At 40.3% G+C, this 26,343-nt stretch overlaps 1 protein-coding gene across 1 annotated transcript; it reads left to right on the forward strand.

Moving 5' to 3' along the window:
• Positions 1-1,880: 1,880 nt before the first annotated feature.
• On the forward strand, positions 1,881-25,586 carry LOC142168185 (uncharacterized). Its single transcript, XM_075228843.1, has 8 exons — positions 1,881-2,165; positions 2,271-3,934; positions 4,054-4,119; positions 4,411-4,596; positions 4,650-4,809; positions 5,059-6,209; positions 25,088-25,182; positions 25,342-25,586. The coding sequence occupies exons 1-8, from the start codon at positions 1,881-1,883 to the stop codon at positions 25,584-25,586; spliced, it is 3,852 nt and encodes a 1,283-aa protein (XP_075084944.1).
• Positions 25,587-26,343: the final 757 nt, after the last annotated feature.

Raw genomic sequence — 26,343 nt, forward strand, 5'->3', positions numbered from 1 at the left:
AGGCCAGGTCTAAGGCGAGGTGGACTGTGCGTTTTGCCTAGCGAGACGAGGTCCGTAGCGAGCGGGTTCCGGATTTGTAAAGCCTATTTTGTCTCCTATTTGGTTTTAGACTTTGTTATTTTGTTTAGGTCTCTTTCCTACACATATAAATAGTCAAACAACACCATTTTTAGGGGAGTTCTTGACCAGAGGCAAGAACATCACGTGGAACCACTTTTGGAGGAGAAAATCATAGAGTTCTTCATCCCTTTATCTTTTCTTTGTAATTTGTTTATGCAAAATACTTGGAAAATTGTTACTACGAACATGAGTGGCTAAGCACTCTACGTTCTAAGGTTGTGGTTGACATGATTATTAACGTTTATTAATTACATCTTCGTTAATTTTGATTATCATCTTGTGGTTATTTCTTTAATTCTAGTTGTGAATTGTTGTAGCTACCAATTCACCCTACTATCTATGCTATGCTTGGAAAAGCCGTGTATAGATTAGAGTAGAATTAGAGAGAGCTTGTTTCTGAATCCATGGCTCGGGGAAGATTTCGCGGTTAGGATAGGAATATATCTAATAGTCCTGCTTAATTAAATAACGTATTATATTCGTTCATGATAGACTCAATACCATAGGAATATAAGATTGATATATTTTGGGCAGGCGAGTAGTATTGTGGGAACATACTATTCATATAAACGATCTGGTTAATTAGCAACCATAGATAATCTGGATTAATGAGTGTAATTATTGAATTTAATAGGATTGATAAAACAACCAAAACCATGGAATTTTCATCTCCTCTGAAGTAAAATATCATCATACGCATTTGCATTCTTGATAATTTAGTTGTTACTTGTTTAATTTCTGCAATAGTAGATTAATAGAAAAATGCAACTCTTAAATAGCTTGGATAATTAATTGATTTTAGTTTGCTTAGTTAACGATCAATCTAAGTCCCTGTGGGTTCGACATCCGGCTTTCGAGTCACTTTATTACTTGACGGCTACGTATACTTGCGTGTACTTGGGGAACCAACAAGTTTTTGGCGCCATTGTTGGGGACTTAGTTATTGATTGTTTAGTTAAGTTAAGCATTTATTTGTTATTTGTTCAAGTTTTAATTTTTTTAGTTTGCTTTATTTGTGATAACGCAGGCTCTTCTCTTGAATGCGGAAGAGTAGAAGCGCAAACAATCTCCTTTCTCTTGATCCTGAAATCGAACGAACACTTCATAGAGTGAGGAGGGAAGTCGAATCTAGAACTAGAATTGAAAGTGAGTTGGACATCATAGTTCAACCACATCCAATAGAGATGGCAGGTAATGAAGAGCGTCCGGTGATAGAGGCTGCAAGGCCCAATCTGGCTCTTATGACTCAGGCGATTGTGAAGCCTGATATCACGGGTCACTTTGAACTCAAACAGTACATGGTACAACCGATTCACTCCACAAGAAAATATGTGGGTCTATCTCATGAAGACCCACAGAGGCACATTCAAAACTTTCTGAAAATTATAGACACTTACAATTATCCGAACGTTTCCAAGGACTATGTCAGGCTGACACTGTTTCCCTTTTCACTGATGGGGGAAGCTAAGGAATGGTTACAAAAGGAGCCCGCGAACTCAATCCACAATTGGGATGATCTAGCAAGGAGATTCTTAATCAAGTTTTTTCCCACAAAGAAGACAAAGTTACTGAGGAGCCAAATTCTTGGGTTTCAATAACGAGATAGTGAGACTCTTCGACAAGCTTGGGAAAGATACAATAGGCTACTCAGAGACTGCTCACACCATTGTCAGACTGATGAGGTTTTGGGTCACACTTTCGTTGATGGGTTGGACGAAGCATCAAAGATGAATCTTGACTCAGCATGTGTGGGTAGTTGCATGGCAAGACCGTATAGTGAGATCCAGATCCTGCTAAACAATTTCACTGCTAATGATAATAATTGTCAAGGAGATGGGGAACCACGAAGAGCACTTAAACAAAAAGCAGCAGGTATGATCGAGCTTGATGATTTCTCAGCAATGAGGGCAGATATAGCGAGATTAGCGAATCAGATGAATAAAATGACAATGCACCACGCACAACAGATGTGTACTTGCTGCGAGTTATGTGGTAAAGGTCACACAAGTGACATATGCCCCGTGAATCCTGAATCCATCTACTACGTGGGGCAACAAGCTAGAGGGCCGATAAATTAAAATGCTCAATATGGTAACACATATAATCCGAACTAGAGGAATCATCCTAACGTCTCTTGGGGTGGAAATCAGAATATCAGGCCTCAAGTGAATTACAATCATCCACCTCAACCTCCACAGCAAGCAGAGGAGAGTTTGACTGACATGATGAAAAATCTCTTGATAGACAATCAGAAAGTTATGGCTGAGAATCAACAAGTCAGGGCAGAGAGTCAACAAGTCAGGGATGAAAATCAACAATTGCGCACATATTTCAGAAATCTAGAGAGGCAGTTTGGGCAAATGGCCAACAATCAGAATACTAGACCTGCTGGAGCTCTTCCAAGTAATACAGAGAAAACTCCTCAAGCCAATGCAGTGACGTTGAGAAATGGGAGAGAGTTGGTAGAAGTGCCTAAGAAGAAAAATGAGCAATCTGGGATTGAAGAAGAAAGAGTGCCAAAACCTGTAGAGGTAGATGATAAAAACAAAAGAGAGCTTGAGCAAAAATCAGAGAGGGTGCCACCCCCTTTTCCTCAAAGATTGAGAAAGAAGAATGATGACCACATGTTTCACAAATTCTTAGATATGCTGAAGCAGATACATTTGAATATCCCTTTGGTGGACATGCTCTTTGAAGTCCCAAAATATGCAAAATATATTAAGGATATAGTGGCAAATAAAAGGAGGTTAACTGAGTTTGAGACTGTAGCACTTACTGAGGAGTGCACTTCCAGGATTCAACATAAGCTTCCACAAAAGCTTAAGGATCCGGGTAGTTTTACCATCCCCGTGAGGATTGGTGAATTTGATGTGGGTAGAGCCTTGTGTGATTTGGGTGCAAGTAACAATCTGATGCCGTTGTCAGTGTTCAAACAATTAGGCTTAGGAGCTCCGAGACCCACCACGATGATACTACAGTTAGCTGATAGATCTTATATTTATCCCGAGGGGGTAATTGAGGACGTCCTGCTACAGATTGGGAAGTTTAGTTTTCCTGCAGATTATATCTTCCTAGATTACCTGGCTGTTGAGTTAGTTCCTATCATCTTGGGACGACCTCTTTTGGCCACTGGAGATGCAATTATCAAAGTCCGAGAAGGTAAGATGATCCTAAGGGTGGACAATGAAGAAGCAGTCTTCAATGTATATCGAGCCATTCAGTTGCCTCATCATTACGAGGACCTGGCCATGATTTCGGTGGTGGAGATAAATGAACTAGCTGTAGAGCCAAGGGCATTTAAAGAAGATGCACTAGAAAAGGCATTGATGTTGTTCAATCACTTGGAACTTGAAGAAGAGGTTGAGGAGATGTTGTACATTCTGGATGCATCGTGCGAATACATAAGAGAAAGAACCCAATTTGAGCCTCTGGATAGGCCAATCGGCCCGCCTCCTAAACCCTCAGTTGAGGAGGCCCCAAAATTGAAACTTAAACCCTTACCATCTCATCTTCATTATTCATATTTAGGAAATTCTAACACTTTACCTGTGATTGTTTCTTCTCATTTTTCTGATTTGCAAGAAAAAAATCTCTTAAGGGTGTTGAGGGAGCATAAGCATGTCATTGGTTGGACGATGTCTGACATAAAAGGTATTAGCCATGTATTCTGCATGCACAAAATACTCATGGAGGAGGGACACAAGCCTAGCATGGAGCATCAACACCGCCTCAATCCAATCATGAAAGAGGTGGTAAGAAAAGAAGTAATTAAGTGGCTCGACACAGGTATAGTATTTCCTATCTCCGATAGCAAGTGGGTAAGCCATGTTCAATGTGTACCTAAAAAGGGGGTATGACTGTTGTAGTAAATGAAAAAAATGAATTAATCCCAACTAAGACTGTGACTGGTTGGCGAATATGCATACACTATAGGAAGTTGAATAATGCTACACGAAAAGATCACTTCCTTCTCCACTTCATTGATCAAACGCTTGACAGGTTAGATGGACAGGAATACTATTGTTTCCTTGACGGCTATTCGGGGTATAATCAGATTACTATTGCCCCGGAAGATCAAGAAAAAATCACTTTTACATGCTCTTATGGAACTTATGCATTTAAGAGAATGCCATTCGGGTTGTGTAATGCACCTGCGACTTTTCAAAGGTGTATGATGGCTATTTTCACCGATATGGTGGAACGGTTTGTGGAGGTTTTTATGGATGATTTTTCTGTGTTTGGACCGTCTTTTGATGAATGCTTAACCAATATTGCTAAAGTGCTTGCCAGGTGCGAGGAGACTAATCTGAAACTGAATTGGGAAAAGTGCCATTTTATGGTACGTGAAGGTATAGTGCTGGGATACAAGGTGTCCAAAGATGGACTTGAAGTTGACAAGGCTAAGGTGGAAGCAATTGAAAAGTTGCCACCACCGATTTCAGTGAAAGGAGTTAGGAGTTTTCTGGGACATACAAGGTTTTATCGCCGATTTATAAAGGATTTCTCAAAATTTCCACTCCTTTGTGCAGGTTGTTAGAGAAGTATATGTCATTCAAGTTTGACGATGCTTGTCTGAAAGCATTCGAGGAGCTGAAAAAGAAGTTAGTGAGTGCACCAATCATAGCGACACCTGACTGGAACGAGCCATTTGAGCTGATGTGTGACTCTAGCGATGGAGCAATTGGGGTCGTATTGGGCTAGAGGAGGAGCAAAATATTTCACTCTATTTACTACGCAAGCAAGACTCTTACTACCGCTCAAATAAATTATACTGTGACAGAAAAGGAGTTGCTTGCTGTAGTGTGGGCGTTCGATAAATTTTGGGCCTATTTGGTTGGCACCAAAGTCATCGTCTACACAGACCATGCAGCCATCAGGTATTTGTTTGAAAAGAAAGATGCTAAACCAAGGCTAATCCGTTGGTTTTTACTCTTGCAGGAATTTGACTTAGAGATCCGAGACCGTAAAGGAACAGAGAATCAAGTGGTTGATGACTTGTCCAGGTTAGAAACTCGGAATCATGTAGCTGGGGGAGATGTCATCAAGGAAACATTCCCGGATGAGCAATTGTTGGCCATTACTGTTGGGGAGGTGCCATGGTATGAAGATTTTGTGAACTATCTGGAAAGTGGAGAGATGCCGCCTAATCTTGAACCTTATGCTAAAAAGAAGTTCTTGGGAAATGTGAGGCCATATGTGTGGGATGAGCTATTTCTGTTCAAATCGTGTATTGATCAACTAATGAGAAGATGTGTGCCTGAATCTGAAATAAATGCTATCTTACATGAATGCCATGCATTGCCTTATGGTGGTCATCATGCAGATGACAAAACAGCAGCTAAGGTATTGCAATCTGGTTTCTATTGGCCTAGGGTATTTAAAGACGCCCATGAGTTCGTGAGGAGATGTGATAGGTGCCAGAGAACAGGAACAATTACGAAAAGGCATGAGATGCCATTGCACGGTATTATGGAGATTGAAATTTTTCATGTTTGGGGAATTGATTTTATGGGTCCGTTTCCTTCGTCCAAGGGGTGTAAGTACATTTTGGTGGCCTTTGATTATGTGTCGAAGTGGGTAGAGGCCATAGCTCTTCCTACCAATGATGCCAAGGTTGTGGTTAAGTTTGTGAAAAAGAATATCTTTACAAGATTTGGCACTCCGAGAGTGATGATAAGTGATGGGGGCACCCATTTCTATAACAAGCTCTTGGACAATATCTTAGCGCAATATGGGGTCAAACATAAAGTTTCAACCACTTACCATCCTCAGACTAGTGGGCAAGTTAAAGTCTCAAATAGAGAGATAAAGCAAATCCTGGAGAAGACAGTTAGTGCAAGTTGGAAAGATTGGGCTGCAAAGCTTGATAATGCTATATGGGCATACCGAACCGCCTACAAAACTCCCATCGGAACCTCCCCTTACAAGCTGGTTTATGGGAAAGCATGGCATTTATCGGTGGAACTTGAGCACAAGGCTTATTGGGCAATAAAGAAGCTGAACTTTGATGCAGACTTAGCGGGTGAAAAGCGATTGACGCAATTGAACGAGCTTGATGAGTTTCGCTTGCATGCATATAAGAATGCCAAGTTATATAAAGAAAAAACCAAGCGTTGGCATGATAAGCATATTCAGCATCGCGAGTTCGAACCGGGCCAATTGGTTCTCTTATTCAATTCGAGGTTGAGACTCTTTCCGGGGAAGCTCAAATCGAGATGGTCGGGTCTGTTTGAGGTAGTAAGAGTCACTCCACATGGTGCAATTGAGCTGCGCATCTTAGGTGGCGAGAGAACGTTCTTAGTGAACGGACAAAGAGTAAAGCACTATTATGGAGGTGACTTTGATTGTTAGAAGTTGAAGGTGTTACTTGTTAATGATTAGACGAGATTCTGTGTCATGACGCGACGTTAAATTAGGCGCTTGTTGGGAGGCAACCCATCTTTACTGCTTTCTTTTATTTTTATTTTTATTTTTATTTTTTTATCTTATTATTGTTGTAAGGTTGTATTTGTTTTGTAGGATTAAAAGAATATGAAGAATAGCCATTGGAAGAACGTAAAAGCAAGTTAGATGGTGAGAACTAAGTGTGGGGTGCCCACATAAAGGATCATGCTTGGGGGAAGTCTGAGTACCCCGTAAGCCTCTATTTCTTCGGCCTTTCAGGGAGTTTCTTGTCCACCCTTGTTATTGTTTTACTTTATTTGTGCATTGGGGACACTACACTCTTTTAAGTGTGGGGTGGGAGAAGTCTCTAGATAATTAGTAGTAGGATGTAGAAAAATGTTAACTTCTTATTTTTGTTTTCGTAGTTGTGTAGTATTTTAGTAGCTAAAAAAATCGAAAACAAATGTAGAAAAATTGGACTCTTCCCGATAATGGATCTCCTAGACAGTTTTCTTAAGGGATTTAAGTCTAAAGAAAAAGGACAAAAAGATTTTCTTTATAGGTAGTGTAGTAATTCCCCCTTGGTTTTTCTTTGTGTCGTGGTTCTTTTCCAAGGGTTTTGTTTGAACCGGGTATAGGTAGTTTTTTTTTAGGAGTAGGATCCATTGTGATATGAATTGAATTGAAGCAATATCTCTTGACTTTGTTATGCCTTGAGAATAGTGAGTACTTTGGTTGTGACGCTTAGGCTCAGCTTTTGACTCTAGCATAAGTACCTTAAATTGTATAATCTTAAATTTGCTTAACTACTTTGGCTAGAGTGTCTTGATGAAACCAATCCTGAGTGAGTTATATGCCATATGTGTGTGAGGTTTGTGTGTTATCCTGTGCATTGCATTTTATGTCTAGAACTTGCCCCGTGTGTTTGCAAAGCAAAATAATAGTGTTGTTCAGTCTTGGAAGTGATATAGGAGTTTCTTTGTTGAGCCAGTTATATGCTTTTACTCGCCTAATTGTTATGTATCGTAGTTAACCCCTTTTGAGCATGTAATCCTATTTCTTTGGCAACCACACTGCAAGCCTTACCCACTTGTTTGAATTAACCATCTATTTGAACCTTTTCACCTCTCATGAGCACTTGAATTGAAATGAACTTTATAAAAGTTAAAGAGTGGGGTGGTTGGTTTGGCTTTTGAGTGGAACTAATGAAATAAAGAGAAAGGTGCACTGTTTTGAAAAAAAAATAAGAGCCACTTGAAGTGAAAAAAAAAAGAGGAAAAAATAGTTATATCGCTGTGGAAATATTCCTTGATCGTGGTGATTCTTGACGTAATTGCGCTTAAAAGAAGTATGGAGTTAATATATATTGATGTGAAGGTGGAGTATGGTTTGACATAAGTAGTGGGTTTGAACGTTAAAGTATATGTATTAAAGTGCTTTGGGAGGTGTAGTCACTCATATATCCAAATGTATCCTATCCAACCCGCAACCTACATTACAACCCATTAAAGTCTTGCTTGATCCTAGACTGAATGAGCTCGATTAGTAGAGTAGTACACTACGGATAAGCCTATGGTGCATCTTTTGTAGCATATGAATGTTATTTCTGAGAGTGATTGAATTCTTTCTATCTTGAGATCCTAATTGTTCTTAAACTTTTATTGTGTATGGAACTACTCTCTTTTGTTGTGTCAGGGCACTTGATTCATAAAGGAAAGGTAATGTAATTGACCTCTATGTTAGAGTAAGTGAGTGAGTTGTGAATAATGTGTGGTACTTGTGAGTCAAATCTTGAGGTGAACATGTTATACCCTTGTGATTAGTCTATTTTAAAGATTCTTGGTGTGATGAATTAGGAGAATTGTTTAAAGAGGCCGTGTCTATATAAAGTGTAGTTTGATTGCTCGAGGACGAGCAACGTTTAAGTGTGGGGTAGTGATGTCTGGCTATAATTCCATATTTTTAGTGCATTACTTACCTTGCAATTTAGGTGCTTTAATGATAAACTATATTATATTCGTGCTTAATTGAGTTTATTTTATGTGTAGGAACATTGAAGACGAAATTAAGAGCAAAGTAGATATTTTGTGTGTATTTTATACACAACAAGAAAGAAGTATGATTATTTAATTAGTGGATATTTAATTATAAAAGAATACAAAAGTGTAACAATTGAGATAGAAGACAAAAACTTGAAAAGAGAATGTTAGGCAAAAGCAACAGAATTGATTGAAGCAGCAAAGAAGTCAGCGACGCTAGCCATCTTGCTCGCGACAGAGCTGGCGACGCGAGATGCCAAGCGCGCTACAGGGCTGGCGAGGCCAGGTCTGAGGCGAGGTTGACTGTGCGTTTTGCCTCGCGAGGCGAGGTCCGTAGCGAGCGGGTTCCAGATTTTTAAAGCCTATTTTGTCTCCTATTTGGTTTTGGACTTTGTTATTTTATTTAGGTATCTTCCCTACACATATAAATAGTCAAAAAATACCATTTTAGGGGAGTTTTGCGACCGGAGGCAAGAACATCAAGTGGAACCACTTTTGGAGAAGAAAATCATATAGTACTTCATCCCTTTATCTTTTCTTTGCTGTTTATGCAAAATACTTGGAAAATTATTACTACGAACATGAGTGGCTAAGCACTCTACATTCTAGGGTTGTGGTTGACATGATTATTAATGTTTATTAATTACATCTTCATTAATTCAGATTATCATCTTGTGGTTATTTCTTTAATTCTAGTTTTCACTTGTGAATTGTTGTAGCTACCAATTCACCCTACTATCTATGCTATGATTAGGAAAGCCGTGTATAGATTAGAGTAGAATTAGAGAGAACTTGTTTCTGAACCCGTCGCTCAGGGGAAGATTTCGCGGTTAGGATAGGAATATACCTAACAGTCTTGCTTAATTAAATACCGTATTATATTCGTTCATGATAGACTCAATACCATAGGAATATAGGATTGATATATTATGGGCAGGCGAGTAGTATTGTGGGAACATGCTATTCATATAAACGATCCGGTTAATTAGCAACCATAGATAATTTGGATTAACGAGTGTAATTATTAAACTTAATAGGATTGATAAACCAATCACAACCCTGGAATTTTCATTTCCTCTGAAGTAAAATCTCATCATACGCATTTGCATTCTTGATAAATTAGTTGTTACTTGTTTAATTTCCACAATAGTAGATTAATAGAAAATCGTGACTCTTAAATAGCTTGGATAATTAATTGATTTTAGTTTGCTTAGTTAATGATCAATCTAAGTCTCTGTGGGTTCGACATCCGACTTTCGAGTACTTTATTACTTGACGGCCACGTATACTTGCGTGTAATTGGGGAACCAACAGTAGAAAGGCTGTAAGTATGGGCAGCCTTATTTATATTTTGGTTGGTGAGAGACCGTTAGTTGTAGATGTCCAGACTTTGGCTAATCAATTCGTGAGGTTAGATGTTTCGGAGCCTAGTCGGGTTTTATCTTTCACAGTCGCTCGGTCTTCTTTATATGAGCGCATCAGAGGGCGGCAGTATGATGATCCTCATTTACTTATCCTCAAGGAACGGTGCGGCACGGTGATACCAAACAGGATATTGTGGGGGAAGATGGAGTTCTGCGAATGCATGGTCGTATTTGTGTGCCTAATATGGATGGGCTTTATGAATTAATTCTGGAAGAGGCCCACAGTTTTAGGTATTCTATTCATCCAGGTACCGCCAAAATGTATCAAGATTTGCGGCAATATTATTGGTAGAGGATAATGAAGAAGGATATAGTTGCGTATGTAGCTTGGTGTTTGAATTGTCAGCAAGTTAAGTACGAGCATCAGAGATATGGTGGTTCCCTTCAGAAGTTAGAAATTCCTGAGTGGAAGTGGGAGCGTATCACTATGGATTTTATTGTTGGGCTCCCACAGACTCAGAGAAAATTCGATGCAGTCTGGGTCAATGTGGACAAGTTGACCAAGTCAGCACATTTCATTCCAGTGGCAGTACCTATTCTTCAGAGCGTTTAGCTGAAATTTACATTCGTGAGATTGCCCGCCTTCACGGTGTGCCCGTGTCTATTATTTCAGATCGAGGTACGCAGTTTACCTCACACTTCTGGAGGGCTGTACAATGTGAGTTAGGCACGCGGGTTGAGTTGAGTACAATATTTTATCCACAGACAGACGGACAGTCAGAGCGCACTATTCAGATATTGGAAGATATGCTACAAGCTTGTGTTATAGACTTTGGAAGTTCTTGGGATCAATTCTTTCCACTTACAGAGCTTTCTTATAATAATAGCTACCAGTCAAGCATTTAGATGGCTCCATATGAGCCATTATATGGAAGGCGATATCATTTGCCAGTTGGATGGTTTGAACCGGGAGAGGCTCGATTGTTGGGTACCGATTTAGCACAGGATGCCTTGGATAAGGTCCAAGTTATTCAGGATCGACTTCACACAGCTCAGTCTAGGAAAAAGAGTTATGTCGACCGTAAGGTTTGTGATATTGCATTCATGGTTGGAGAAAGAATATTGCTCCGGGTTTCACCTATGAAAGGTGTAATGAGGTTCAGAAAAAAGGGTAAGTTGAGCCCTAGGTATATTGGACCCTTTGAAATTCTTGAAAGGGTGGGTGAAGTGGCCTACAGGCTTGCATTACCACCTAGTTTATCGGCGGTTCATCTGGTGTTCCATGTGTCTATGCTCCGAAAATATCATGGTGATCCGTCCCATTTTTTAGATTTCATCTCAGTCCAATTGGACAAAGATTTGACTTATGAGGAGGAGCCGGTAGTTATTCTAGCCCGGAAGGTCCGACAGTTGAGGTCTAAGAGTTACCCTTCAGTTCGGGTGCAATGGAGAGGTCAGCCGGTAGAAGCATCTACCTGGGAGTCCGAGTCGGACATACGGAGTAAATATCCACACCTTTTTACCAGCTCAGGTACTTTTTCTAACAACGTTCGAGGACGAACATTTGTTTTAGATGTGGAGAATGTGATGACCCAAAAGGTCATCTTTAAATTTAATAATTATTTCTGTGATATACAACCTCAAAAAGCACTATTTATCATTCCTCGACTTACGTGCGCAATCCGTATAATTTTTTGAAAAGTTTTATATGAAATAATTGACTAAAATGTGAAATAGAGCCTTAAAACTCATCTGAGTTGACTTTGGTCAACATTCTGAGCAAACAAACTCGGATCAATGTTTTGACAGTTTTGGTAGGTCTGTATTGTGATTTGGGACTTGGGCGTATGCCCAAAATTTAATTTGGAGGTCCCTAGCTTGAATTATCGTCAGTTGGCGTAAACTAGAAGCTTAAAGGATTAAAGATTTCAAAGTTTGACTATAAATTGACTTTTATTGATATCGGGGTCGGATTCGAGTTCTGAAAATTTTTGTAGGTCCACTATGTCATTTATGACTTGTCTGTCGAATTTGGTGGGAAACGGAGTTGATTTGACATGATTCGGACATTCGATTGTGAAAAAAGAAGTTTTTAAGTTTTCTTAAAAAATTCATTTGATTTGGTGTCCGATTCATAATTCTAGGTGTTAAATTGGTATTTTGATCACGCGAGCGAGTTCCTATGAGGTTTTTTGACTTGTGTGCATATTTGGTTTGGAGCCCCGAGGGCTCGGGTGAGTTTCGGATGGTTAATGAATCAAAATTTTGGACTTGAACAACTGCTGGAATTTTCTGATATCTGATTCTATTTTTCTTCTATGCGATCGCGTGAATGTGTCTGCAATCGCGTAGGCTTAGTTGGGCAGTGGAGTTTTATTCTATGCGATTGCGTGGAGATATCTGCGATCGCGTAGGGTTAACTGGAGGGCTGCTGAGTTTGTTCTACGCGAACGCGTGATGAGGGTTGCGATCGCGTAGAGTTGGAATCGTGTGCTTCGCGATCACGTGAATGTGTCTGCGATCGCGTAGAATTAATTTGGGTAGTGGAAAAATTGTTCTTCGCGATCGCGTGTGAATGTTCGCGATCGCGATAAGTAAAAATCTGGGAAAACAGAACTTAAGTTCTGGAAATGGGGTTTCGACCCATTTTCCACCACTTTCGATTTTGAGCTCGGGTAAAACGGTTTTTGGACGATTTTTACGGGAAAATATTGGGATAAGTATTCCTTATCCTATAATGATTATATGTCATGATTCCATACTCATTTACATTATGAATCCATGAATTTATGGAAGAAAAATCATTTTTTTATAAAATCTTCCAAAAATGTAAAATGAAGATTTAAAAGCCAATCCGATGTCAGAATTCGACAATTTTTGTATGGTTGAACTCGTATCGGAACTGGTGTTCGAATTTTGTGAGTTTTTCCACGATTCGAGATGTGGGTCCCACTGTTGATTTTTAAAATGAGTTTATGATTTTTATCCGGAAAATTTGTAAATTCATATGAAATTAATTCCTACGATTTGTATTGAGTATATTGAATTATTTATGACTAGATTTGAGGATTTCGGACACGAATTTGCGAGGCAAAGGTTTATTGGATTCTTGAAATTTTGTTGCAAAGAGAGGTAAGTGTCGTGGTTAACCTTGACTTGAGGGAGTATGACTTAATTGTCTATTTGCTACGTGATTTAATGTGCGGGTACAATGTATACGTGAGATGACGAGTACTTATGTGTTGTGGTTGAGTCAAAGCATGCGAGTGGAATTTTGTTTATTGTGAATAATTTTTTATTTAATTAAGATATTCCTGGTTAAGTTTATTATTGATTATTTGATCATTATTCGTGAAATTATTATTCATTTAATTATTGTTGAATATTTGGAAGGTGAAGTCGGTATTTTGGTATTGAATTGATTGATAAATGTATATCCCCGTACTTAAATACTCTTACGAATTTATATTATTATTTTCATGATAAGGAAGAGTGTAAAAGCACGAAGGGTGTTGCCGTGCCATTTGTGAGTATAAAAGCACGAAGGGTGTTGCCGTACCATTTGTGAGTGTAAAAGCACGAAGGGTGTTACCGTGCCATTTGTGAGTGTAAGAACATGAAGGGTGTTGCGGTGCCATTTGTGAGTGTAAAAGCACGAAGGGTGATGCCGTGTCAAATGAGAGTAAAAGCACGAAGGGTGGTGCCGTGCCATTTTCATATTATCATTTGCTCATTTTATAGTTGATAAATTAATTGGTTGCTATGTAACACTCCTCCTGCTAAAATTATTATATCCTTCCCCTTCGCATGTTCCCTCCCAATTTATAAATTGTTATTTGTTGTATTATTGTTACTTTGTATTTGTATATATTTGTGCAGGTGGTTTACATACGTGTCTTGTTATTGCCTCATCATTATTTCGTCGAGGTTAGGCTTGGCACTTACCAGTACATGGGGTCGGTTGTACTGATACTGCACTCTGCACTTCTTGTGCAGATTTTGGAGTTGGTCCCAGCGGCGTACTGTAGATTTGCCCAGTTACAACTACCAGTGGAGACTTGAGCTATAACTGCACAGCGTTCGCAATTCTGAAGTCCCCTTCTATATTATCTTAGCTGTGTATTATTTTTCAAACAGCTTGAATTTTATTCAGATTTTTATTTGTATTATTCTAGAAGCTCGTGCACTTGTGACTCTAGTTCTGGGATGGTATTTAGACATCGCTATTATTACGGATTATTCACTACATTTCAGACTTTACTTCCGCATTTGCTTCTTTGTTATTAATTAATTTAAATTGTTTTAAAATGGCTAACATTATTCTAACGTTGGTTTGCCTAGCAAGTGAAATGTTAGGCGCCATCACGGTCCCGAAGGTGGGAATTTTGGGTCGTGACAATAATCATCCCGAAACTCGGTGTCACTAGTGCATGAGCATTCACTAGGAATATAAAATAAAATACAGCAGTTGTCCGGAATACAAATTGGACCGGAAAAATGTAAATACTCTGAAGGAGACTCTGCTGGCTGCGGGTCAACAAATGGAATGCAGCTCAGCTAGGTCCCCGCATGTATACACGCCTCTGTTCTCACATGGCCTCTAGACATATATGTACCTGCACAAAAATATGCAGCAAGTGTAGTATAAGTACGTAAGCAACGTGTACCCAGTAAGTAACTAGCCTAACCCCCAAAGAAGTAGTGACGGGGGGTTGACATCGACGCTTACTAGTGGTACAATAAGAAAAATACAGTAAGAAGTAAAACAGATATGGGGCAGAATAAATACGCGAATTAAACAAATATAAATATGTGGTACAATCTTCCTCTCAACACTAAACTCAACTCTCGATTAGCAGTCACCTCCTCCCCCGGAGTGTGTGTGTGTGTGTATATATATATATATATATATATATATATATACATATATATATATAATGGACCTCACCAGATGGGTCGCCATAATTCAAATCAGGAAAACTCCCAGATACACTAGCCCTTTGTACAATTAATACGCACGATTGCCTAGAAGGATTTTTACAGAAATACCGAGGCGTACAGCCCGATCCCATCATAATATGGTATATAACCATAAATAAATCTATTATATATATATATTTCCGAGGCGAACGACCCGCTCCCATGAGAGTGTGGTACATAATCCTGCCGAGGCAAATGCCCTGATCCCATAAAGTGTGTGCACTGCCCAAGGTCGAACGGCACGAACCATAGATGTATCTATCATGCCGAGACGAACGGCCCACTCCCATTAGAATAAAGAAAGCTTTGACGGGTCCTTGACCCCACTCACGAAGGGACAACTGAGTTTTAGGAAAGCTTTGGGGAAAGCCCTACGATGAGAACGCGTAACGCGGGGAAAATTCGTAAGAGGAGTACAATTATTTCGTGGCAAGTCATAAAGTTCATCCGATCTCTACAATAACGAGTCTACCGCTCTACACAAGTATAGTCGCAAATTTTAACATGTAATAAGGAACCTAATAGGCAAGAGACAACTCAAATAGTACAGTTATAGCATGGCATGAACCTGAGTCTACCCGGACAATAACACGAATATAGCTACGTACGGACTCTCGTCACCTCGTGCGTACGTAGCCCCTTCAACAAGTAGCAAATAGCAATTACAACACCTAGGGGGTAGTTTTCCCCTCAAAAAGTTAGACATGAGACTTACCTCGCTCCGAAATTTCATAACCGACTACAAAGCCTCTCTAACAATTAAGATACAACCCAATCAAAATGTACTCTAATATTCATAATTAATAAATTTATAACAATTTCCAACTCCGCTCGAAAAATTAATAAAGCAACCCTCGGGCGCACATGCTTGGATTCAAAATTTTTTTGAAGATAACTATTGCCCATAACCTCACGAACTCAACTATATAATTTATTTTCAATTCCATGTCCAAATTCGTGGTAAAAATTCAAAAATACCAATTTCTACCAATTTTCATGTTAAAATCTACTCATAATCTATGTATTAAACTCACATTAAGTAGAAATTACTTACTTCACAAAGCTAGGTCAAAATCTTATCCTTGAAAGCTCTCAAATCGCCTAAGAGTGAATGAAATTACTTAAATGAACCCTCACTGCCCAGCGACTTTCGCACCTGCGGTGCTTTGGGCCTCATCTGCGGTCCCGCACCTGCGGTAAATGCCTCGCAGGTGCGCCTTTCCCTAACCTGGATGGACTCCGCATCTACGGATAAGGAGGGCCACTTCTGCAAGCCTAGCCGCACCTGCGACCATGTCTCTCGCACCTGCGCTCACGCAGGTGCGCCCAATCTTCCGCATCTATGGATTTTGGGCTTCCCTCCATTTCTTGCTTCTGCGGCTCGTGGCTCGCACCTGCGAGCCCGCACCTGTGGCTGGCCAAGCGCAGGTGCGATTATGACAGATCTGGGAGCTTTAGCTGTTACTCCAAGCTTCCGACTTGGTCCGAGCATCGTCCGATTGACACTCGGGGCCCCCGGGGCCCCGCTCGAACATACCAACAAGTTTAGAATCATATAACGTACTCGCTCGAACTCTCGGAACGACCAAAATAAGATTAAAACTAAGAATCGCACCCCAAAACCAATTGAATCAAACTTATGAACTTCAAGTTCTTCTATTCACTCAAAATGCACCACAGCGTACTTAGACTATTCGGATTAACACCAAATTTTGCGCACAAGTCATATATGACATTATGAACCTACTCCAACTTCCGGAATCAGAATCCGACCCCGATATCAAAAAGTCTACTTCCGGTCAAACTTCTCAAAAAACCTTCAAAGTTCCAACCTTCGCCAAATGACCCCGAAATGACCTACGGACCTCCAAATCCATATCCGAACGCGCTCTTAGTACCAGAATCACCATACGGAGCTATTCCCAGACTCAAAAATCCCAACAGACATCGATAGCATTGAAATGCACTCTAACCCAAATTTATGAAATCCTTCCAAAATGCCAACTTCCACAATAGGCGCCAAAACGTTCTCGGGTCATCCAAAACCCGATCCGGACATACGTTTAAGTCCAAATTATCATACGAACCTGTTGGAACCTTCAAATCCCATTTCCGAGGTCGTTTATTCAAAAATTACCCCATAGTCAATTCCTCCAACTTAAAGCTTCTGAAATTAGAATTTGTTTCTTTCCAAATCAACTCCGAACTTCCCGAAATTAAATTCCGACCACGCGTACAAGTCATAATACCTGAAGTGAAGCTGATCAGGATCTCAAACCGCTAAATGATGCGCTAGAGCTCAAAATGACCGATCAGGTCGTTACATGCTCTCCCACTTAAACATATGTTCGTCCGCGAACATGCTAAGAATTGCTCTGGAGTTGTCTGAGATCGTTGTTTAACACCTCGTGCACCTACCCGTGCTACCATAACCCAGTTGAGAACATTTGCTCAGTCAAACCTGAAAATCCTCCCTCTTATCTAGTCAAATAAGCCTTAGAGCCAAATTCCAACATCTGAAATCCTCTACCAGGTCTGTTTCCAACATACGAACACCATATTAATCACTACACGATGCACCAATACATATTTTCATACCTCCGCGGAATCCACACCATGCACCTCATAATTCACATGACCATAATAACATCCCCTGATAACAACAGCCGAAATCCCCCGAATCCGATGCTCACAACACACCTCATGACCCATATAAGTCCTGTTCCAACTCTTGCAATACTGCCACGACAGAGAAGATGTGTAAATCTCATAACCACCTGCCGAATCACAATTTATGGAGTCTCTCCTCCCAACAAGAACCATTACCTCATTCTGGACTGAATAACGATATTTACTCTTTAAAATGATTCATATAAATCTGATCGCACTGATCCCAGGTCCAATAATATCGTCTCACCCAGTACAAGATGCTCAGGCAATACGCCACCTCAGACACTGCCAAAAATCTCATATGATGCCACAATGTGCCAACAAGCTACAGACTCGAAGGCGATACATAAGGAAAAACGAACTTTGGAAAGAACTACTCAACCCACGTAACTAATTAAACAACCGAAAAATAATAGATATGGGAAATTGTACTCAATAACACATTGTTGTAGTGTGCAACCCGATCCACACATGATACCATTGTGGCATGCAACCCAATTCAACCATGATACCCGTGGCGACGTGCCACCCGATCCAATCACCATGATACTCGTGGCGGCGTGCCACCCGATCCAACCATATACCTGTGGCGGCGTGCCACCCGATCCACACATAATAATCTAAAGAAAACACATATCGGGCCGTAACGCTCATACACACGAAATGCCCGAATATCAACCATAAGCACACCAAGTGCATAATACAAATCCTGGGGAGACGGGTAGCATCACGCACTACAAAACGCAAGCACCACTAAGGTGCGATATATGATTTGCATCTCGAGAGCCATCCTGCTCACATAATACCATAAACCATACGGGATCTCAACACGAGTGCGGATAATCAAACCACCTCACAACCCACTTGGTATAATATATATTACACAAGATAGCTGACGACAGGAATAACATCCAAGGCCCGAAGACCCTTCCGAAAACAACGATATGCTGAGATGAGCACATCCGTCCTGATATAGAGCCCACATTCACATTTAGATCCATCCACGGACCTCAACCAATTCTGATCATACCATGCTTGGCTTAATAGCCTCTCAAGGACCCACAATGACCTATTCACGACACATAAGAACAGCCGTCAAATCTGGAACAAACTTCCACATTCCACAACCAAATGAATCGAGCGCCCTTCAGGCATAAATTCTCATATTAGCGATAGTACCACAATCTCCATACTTGGTTTTAAATCTTTAACCAATCAAGTGACAACCTGTCATGCTTATACAATCTTTCCGTGGAATACACTCCCACGACCCTCCGCACCAGGTAACAAGTGTGCACATCCATACCACCGGTCACACTAATGCTGTAAAGCAAATCAAGAAGCTGCAAATCAGTACACAAAACCTCTTACATAGGACACCGATCTCAGGTGACGCTAAGGACAATACCAGCTTACTCTAAACATCTGAATTCGTCCCTGCTTATCCGAGCTCGTGATATTCTTATCAACACCGAACCGCAACCTTGATCCTTAGCTTCCAATTTCTCATGCCGCTCACTGCACCTAACATGCCAATATGTGAGAGTATCGCAATTCCATAATAACCCCTGATCCACTAATAGGATAAACACTTCATCATATAGAAACCTTTTACTTAGCTCATTTTGGAAGAACCAATGGAACACGCAACCTAATTCCCAAACCGCAGAAAATATAACCTCATGTCATAATATAAATTGCCTTAACTCTTCCGAAAATCCCTTTACATAACAAAGCCTTACGAATCGAATACCTCCCAAACCAACCAAGTTGTGGTGGCGCTCAAGCCCAAGTGTACAACCACATACTACATGAATAACTTCACGCTGAAGAGACTGGCCACTGCCATAACCGTGCAGATTCAACCATTACCAACCGAGCCACTTCTTCTAATTTACTCGGGACTTGCCCTAGAAATAATGATAGCTCCATTAAAAACATCATGAACCCAAATCCGCACTCATCCTGAGTGACCTTATTTCACGAGACCACGTTGTCTCCAAAACCCACGAACCATCTCATACCCTCCTTATGCGTATATTTGCATCTTCAACTGGTACACCCATTCTGAAAACCCCTCTATGAATCCGAAGTTATTTTCTCCCATTCCTTAAATGCCACACCGCAGATCGACGATAATGTAGAACACTCCAAGCCACCTTTCATAATCCACTGCAAAAACTCAAATACTTAACCATACTACTGGCTCGAAATCCTTAGGCACCGCACTGTTAATAATTTTGTTTTTTGAACCTACTAGGACCATTGTTGAGAGTCACCCACTCTGTCTTGCCCTCGAATATAATCGAACTCTAAGGCTCTGCTAGCACATGAACACCCTTTCGAAGAAGCAACTGGTTGATTTCCTTTCCTTATACATCGCGTCCACACGAAGCATAGACTCCGAGTCTTACCAAAACCTGGACATGAACTGATAAGGCCATATTTAGCACACATTCCTCCAATCCTTTGCTCAAATTACCACTGATTTTTTCTTTTCTTAGTCGTAATAACCCACCAATACACCGATAACCAGAAACCGCACGAGTAGACAACCACACAATCCAATCATAAACGGTGGGGCTCTCCCACTTAGCTTGAAGCTACAATTACATAACCTTGGGACCCACCGAGATTCCCTCTCCCCTATTGACATCATTTGAAAGTGCAACAATACATCCCAAACTCGAAGTCATGTTGCATCCAAATAAAATCCGTGAACCTAGTCATTGCCCATCATGAATCCCCAAATTATTGTAGACTTTCCTCAAGGCGTGTGGCTATCCTACCACAGAACCCATATGCAACTCTGCCACTCTCTCACTTTGGTTAAACCCTCTCCTTTAAGCAAATCCTCGACTGCTGCTTTTCATTCTTGACCTTATAGAAATTCAACCACCGCAAAACACCTCCCGACATTCCCTTCCTCATACTTCACTGCCCGAATATTGCCCTAAATCAAATCCATACCTATAGCACCTGAATAAATGAGTCGCTACCAACTCTAAACCTCCTAGAAGATCATCTTTCTCGAGCCATCAAGATTAGAAACACCAATTCGATTTTGAACTGTGACACACCACTATCTCTAACAACCGCTCCTCAAGCACCATTTCGCAACACCCTGCCCCGAAGGCCAAAAATCAAAGAAGACCATTACACCGGGGAACCTTAATGTTTCAACAAGGACGACAATGCTACATCACAATTGAGAATTTTACCTCGCTAGAAGATACCAAGTCTCGTCATTTCATCAACCAAGGCCTGAACATCCATAGTCTGATTGCCTTCCTTCCACCGGAATTTAAATGCTGAACCTCTAAGCCGGGAATTGAGAAATCCTCCTTTCAAGTCACTCATTGTCGCGGGCCATACATGAGCACCCTACCATTACACCAGCACTGTGTGATTGCAATGCACGAATCATCATTACAATCAGTGCCCCATCTCTAAACCATAAGCAATATCGATTACTAAACTGAAACGATAGAACATCCTTCCGCAAGGCAACGACAATAGCCCGATCAAATAGCAAGGAGAAACATCCTGCCCCACATCCGCAATACCATTACAATTCCTAGATTCCCAATCGATAACAAGCGCTTCACGTCGCATAAGATTGAGTAGGAAGGAAATAAAGGCATAATCCTCAAAGGAAACAAATCGCACAATGAGGAATCAAGAAGGGAAGTACTCCTATCAGCCCTGTAGCCTCTTGAACATAAGTACAGACGTCTCCGTACCGATCCGCAAGACTCTACTAGACTTGCTCATGACTCGTGAGACCCAAGTAAACCTAATGCTCTGATACCAACTTGTCACGACCCAAAATCCATAAAGGTCGTGATGGCACCGAAAACCACTGTCAGGCAAGCCAACAATAATTACTCAATTAGGTTCTCATTTTAATATTTTTGAAATCATATTTTTCCTTCAATTTAAATCGTAAGGAATGGGGATTTACAGAGTAAATAATAATACTTTTAACAAATTCAATACAGAACAACCCATAATCATCCCAAAATCCGGTGTCACAAGTGCATGAGCATTAACTAGGAATATAAAATAAAATACAGAAGGTGTCCAGAATACAAATTGGATAGGAAAAATGTAAATACTCTGAAGGAGACTCTACTGGTTGCGGGTCAACAAATGGAATGCAGCTCACCAAGGTCCCCGCATGTATACACGTCTCTGTTCTCACATGGCCTCTACACATATATGTACCTACACAAAAATGTACAGCAAGTGTAGTATAAGTACGTAAGCAACGTGTAACCAGTAAGTATCTAGCCTAACCCCAAAGAAGTAGTGACGAGGGGTCGACATCGACGCTTACTAGTGGTCCAATAAGGCAAATACAGTAATAAGTAAAACAGATATGGGGCAGAATAAATACGCGAATTAAACAAATATAAATATGTGGTACAGTCTTCCTCTCAACAATAAACTCAACTCTCGATTAGCAGTCACCTCCTCCCTCGGAGTACATATATAGATATATATAATGGACCTCACCAGATGGATCCCCATAATTTAAATCAGGAAAACTCCCAGATACACTGGCCCTTTGTACAATTAATACGCACGAATCCCTAGAAGGATTTTGACAGAAATACTGAGGCATGCGGCCCGATCCTATATAATCCGATATATAACCAAAGATACATCTATTATATATATTGCCAAGGCGAATGGCGCGCTCCCATGTGAGTGTGTTACATAATCCTGCCGAGGCAAACGGCCTGATCCCATAAAGTGTGCGCACTGCCGAGGGTCGAACGGCACGAACCGTAGATATATCTATCCTGCCGAGGCGAACGGCCCTCTCCCATTAGAATAAGAAAGCTTTTACGGGTCCTTGACCCCAATCACGAAGGGACATGTGAGTTTTAGGAAAGCTTTGGGGAAAGCCCATCGATGAGAACGCATAATGCGGGGGAAATTCGTAAGAGAAGTACAATTATTCCGTGGCAAGTCATAAAGTTCATCCAATCTCTACAATAACGAGTCTACCGCTCTACACAAGTCTAGTCTCAAATTTTAACATGTAATAAGGAACCAAATAGGCAAGAGACAACTCAAATAGTACAGTTATAGCATGGCATAAACCTGAGTCTACTCGAACAATAACATGAATATAGCTACGTACGGACTCTCGTCACCTCGTGCATACGTAGCCCACGCAACAAGTAGAAAATATCAATTACAACACCTAGGGGTAGTTTCCCCCTCACAGAGTTAGACAGGAGAGTTACCTCGCTTCGAAATTTCATAACCGGCCTCTCTAACACCTCAAACCGGTGTTCGTCGCTCCAAACTAGTCAATTAAGATGAAACTCAATCAAAATGTACTCTAATACTCATAATTAATCAATTTATAATAATTTCCAGCTCCGCTCAAAAAATTAATAAAGAAATCCTCGGGCCCACGTGCCCGGATTTCAAAACATTTCGAAGATAACTATTACCCATATCCTCATGAACTAAACTACATAATTTATTTCCAATTCCATGTCCAAACTCGTGGTCAAAATCCAAAAATATAAATTTTTAGGTTTTCTATCAAAATCTCACAATTTTTACCAATTTTCATATTAAAATCTACCCATAATCTATGTATTAAACTCACATTAAGTAGAAATTACTTACCTCACAAATCTAGGTCGAAATCCCCTCCTTGAAAGCTCTCAAATCGCCCAAGAGTGAATGAAAATGTGATAAAAATGGCTTAAGTCCCGTATTAAATGAACCCTCACTACCCAGCAACTTTCGGACCTACGCTGCTTTGGGACGCATCTGCGGTCCTGCACCTGCAGCAAATGCCTCGCAGGTGCGCCTTTCCATCACCAGGCCGGGCTCCGTATCTGCGGACAAGGAGGGTCGCTTCTTCGAGTCTAGCCGCACCTGCGACCATGTCTCTCGCACCTGCGCTCACGCAGGTGCGCCCAATCTTCCGCATCTGCGGATTCTGGGCTACCCTCCATTTCTCGATCTGCGACTCGTGGCTCGCACCTGCGAGCCCGCACCTGCGGCTGGCTAAGCACAAGTGTGATTATGACAAATCTGGGAGCTTCAGTTGTTACTCCAAGCTTCCGACTTAGTCCGAGCCTCGTCCAATTGATACTCGGGGCCCACGGGGCCCCGCCCGAACATACCAATAAGTTTAGAATCATATAGCGGACTCGCTCGAACTCTTGGAATGCCCGAAACAATATTAAAACTAAGAATCGCACTCCAAAACCAATTGAATCAAACTTATGAATTTCAAGTTCTTCTATTCACTCAAAATACACTGAAACGTACTTAGACTACTCGGATTGACACCAAATTTTACGCACAAGTCATAATTGACATTACGGACCTACTCCAACTTTTGGAATCGGAATCCGACCCCGATATCAAAAAGTCCACTTCTTGTCAAGCTTCTAAAAAAACCTTCAAAGTTCTAACTTTCGCCAAATGACCCCGAAATGACCTACAGACCTTCAAATCCACATTCGGGCGCGCTCTCAATACCAGAATCAGCATACGGAGCTATTCCCAGACTCAGAAATTCCAACGGACATCGATAGCATTGAAATGAACTCCAACCCAAATTTATGAAATCCTTCCAAAATGCCAACTTTCACAATAGGCGCCGAAATATTTCCGGGTCATCCAAAACCCAATCTGGACATACATCCAAGTCCAAAATTATCATACGAATCTGTTGAAACCTTCAAATCCCGATTTCGAAGTCGTTTACTCAAAAATCACCCTATAGTCAATTCCTCCAACTTAAAATTTCCGAAATTAGAATTTGTTTCTTTCCAAATCAACTCTGAACTTTCTGAAATTAAATTTCGACCACGCGTACAAGTCATAATACCTGAAGTGAAACTGCTCAGGGTCTCAAACTAGTGAAAGACGCGCTAGAGCTCAAAACGACCGATCGGGTCGTTACCCGAACACTGTCCCCTAAAATGTGCCGAAATGATTTTGACAATCTTGTGAATGTTCTGCTCAATTTTTGTGAGATCAGTGATAGGTTGAACATTGAGGGTTTCATGCTTTCTTAGTTTTTATATGTCTTGCTATTTGCCGGTTCCAAACTTGTTGCTCATTCTGTTGTAAGAGATTCCAAAATTCATTTTTCTTCTGAAACATATTTTCAAAATGTTTCTGTGAAGAATACGAACTCAATGACTTCTTGAACTATAAAAAGTAGTAAAAACATAAATATCAATCAATCAACAGCTTTTAAACTTGAAAACTGATGTTTTAAGTTTTAAGAAAATTATTTCTGAGGCTATATCTAGTAGTTAGGCTTCTTATTTCTAAAATTAGATGCTAGCTTCTTTCTGTGCATGCAAATTGACGTTTCTGCCCATAACATGAGCAGAAACGTTTCTTCTCATAGTCAGATGAATCGTTACTGTGATAGAAGTTTTTATTGAGTATGAGATGGCTACAAGGTGTTTGTAGTATCTTCTTGCACCTAAGTTAACAAACAAGGCTTACTGTTGTACTTGGTTATGCACTCTTCAGATGCTGTATGATAAGTGGTATAGATGCCACAGTATTTGAGAAGTTCAAGGTCACAAGATCTGTTGTTATATACACTACAAGTTCTGGAAAATGGGGTAAACGTAGGAAATAAGAAATTTTCTTGAGATTATACTATCTGCATAGTATAAAAAATTAGCTTCTTCTTTAATTGAGAAGTTAACGATTATTCCAACTTATTCATATAGTCCCTTATACTAAAGCATAAGCAATTTTATTGTTTTTTTATATTACAGATTCACAAGGAGATACCAAAAGGCTCAAATTGAAAACTAGAGAAGCATTAAGTTTACCTCGGGGAGAACGTGTTGCGGTGGAGTTTGATTGCTTGGATCCGATTGGCGAAGCACAAGGCCTTCTTGCAGGTGTATGTGGCCTTTTAGCAACTGATTGTACCATATTTCCTATTAGCTTTGAGAGATGGTCGGATATGCGTAAGTCATACTTTAATGACTGCTTTAATAACATTACAAAGGTATAAGCTCTATATCTTTATAACTATATCTCTCTTTTGTCTTTGGTTTTATATTTGTATATAAAAGATGAATTAACCAAGATTTATTTTTGAAGCCTCAATTTTGTTTTATGGCCATTGAGGAAGTTGCACGAGATTATGTTTATTGCTCTATTGCAAAGAAGTAGGCGGCAAGTAGGAAGAAGATGTGGCATGAGTTTGAAGACCCACTTAAAACCAAAGATGAGATTATGGATAATGTTCCAGTAGGTAATACTCGGAATCAATGGACTTTCTTTGTGAACTACCGTTATAAAGAAGAAACTCGGGTATTTTTCTGAAAACTCACATTGAAATGCATAAATATATGATTATTCACTTAGTTTACTGAAATGTATCTTGTTTTTAGAACATGTGTAGAAGAAATGTTTAAAATCGAAAGAAACAAACAGTTTCACACACCGGTGGCTCCAAACCTAATTCTAGAAGAAGGGCTGAAATGGTAAAATATGTCACTTTCTTTGTAACGACCCGACCGGTTGTTTTGAGCTCTAGAGTGTCATTCGGCGGTTTGAGACCTTGAGTAGCTACACTTCATGTATTACGACTTGTACGTATGGTCGGAATTGGATTTCGAAAAGTTCAAAGTTGTTTCGAAAGAAAAATTCTCAATTCGGAAGTTTTAAGTTGGAAGAGTTGACTAAGGTTTGAAGTTTGAGTAAACGACCTCAGAATCGGGATTTGAAGGTTATAATATATTTGTATCATGATTTCGGACTTGGAC

This window comes from Nicotiana tabacum, chromosome 13, assembly GCF_000715075.1.
Source record: "Nicotiana tabacum cultivar K326 chromosome 13, ASM71507v2, whole genome shotgun sequence".
In the NCBI taxonomy this organism is placed as follows: domain Eukaryota; kingdom Viridiplantae; phylum Streptophyta; class Magnoliopsida; order Solanales; family Solanaceae; genus Nicotiana; species Nicotiana tabacum.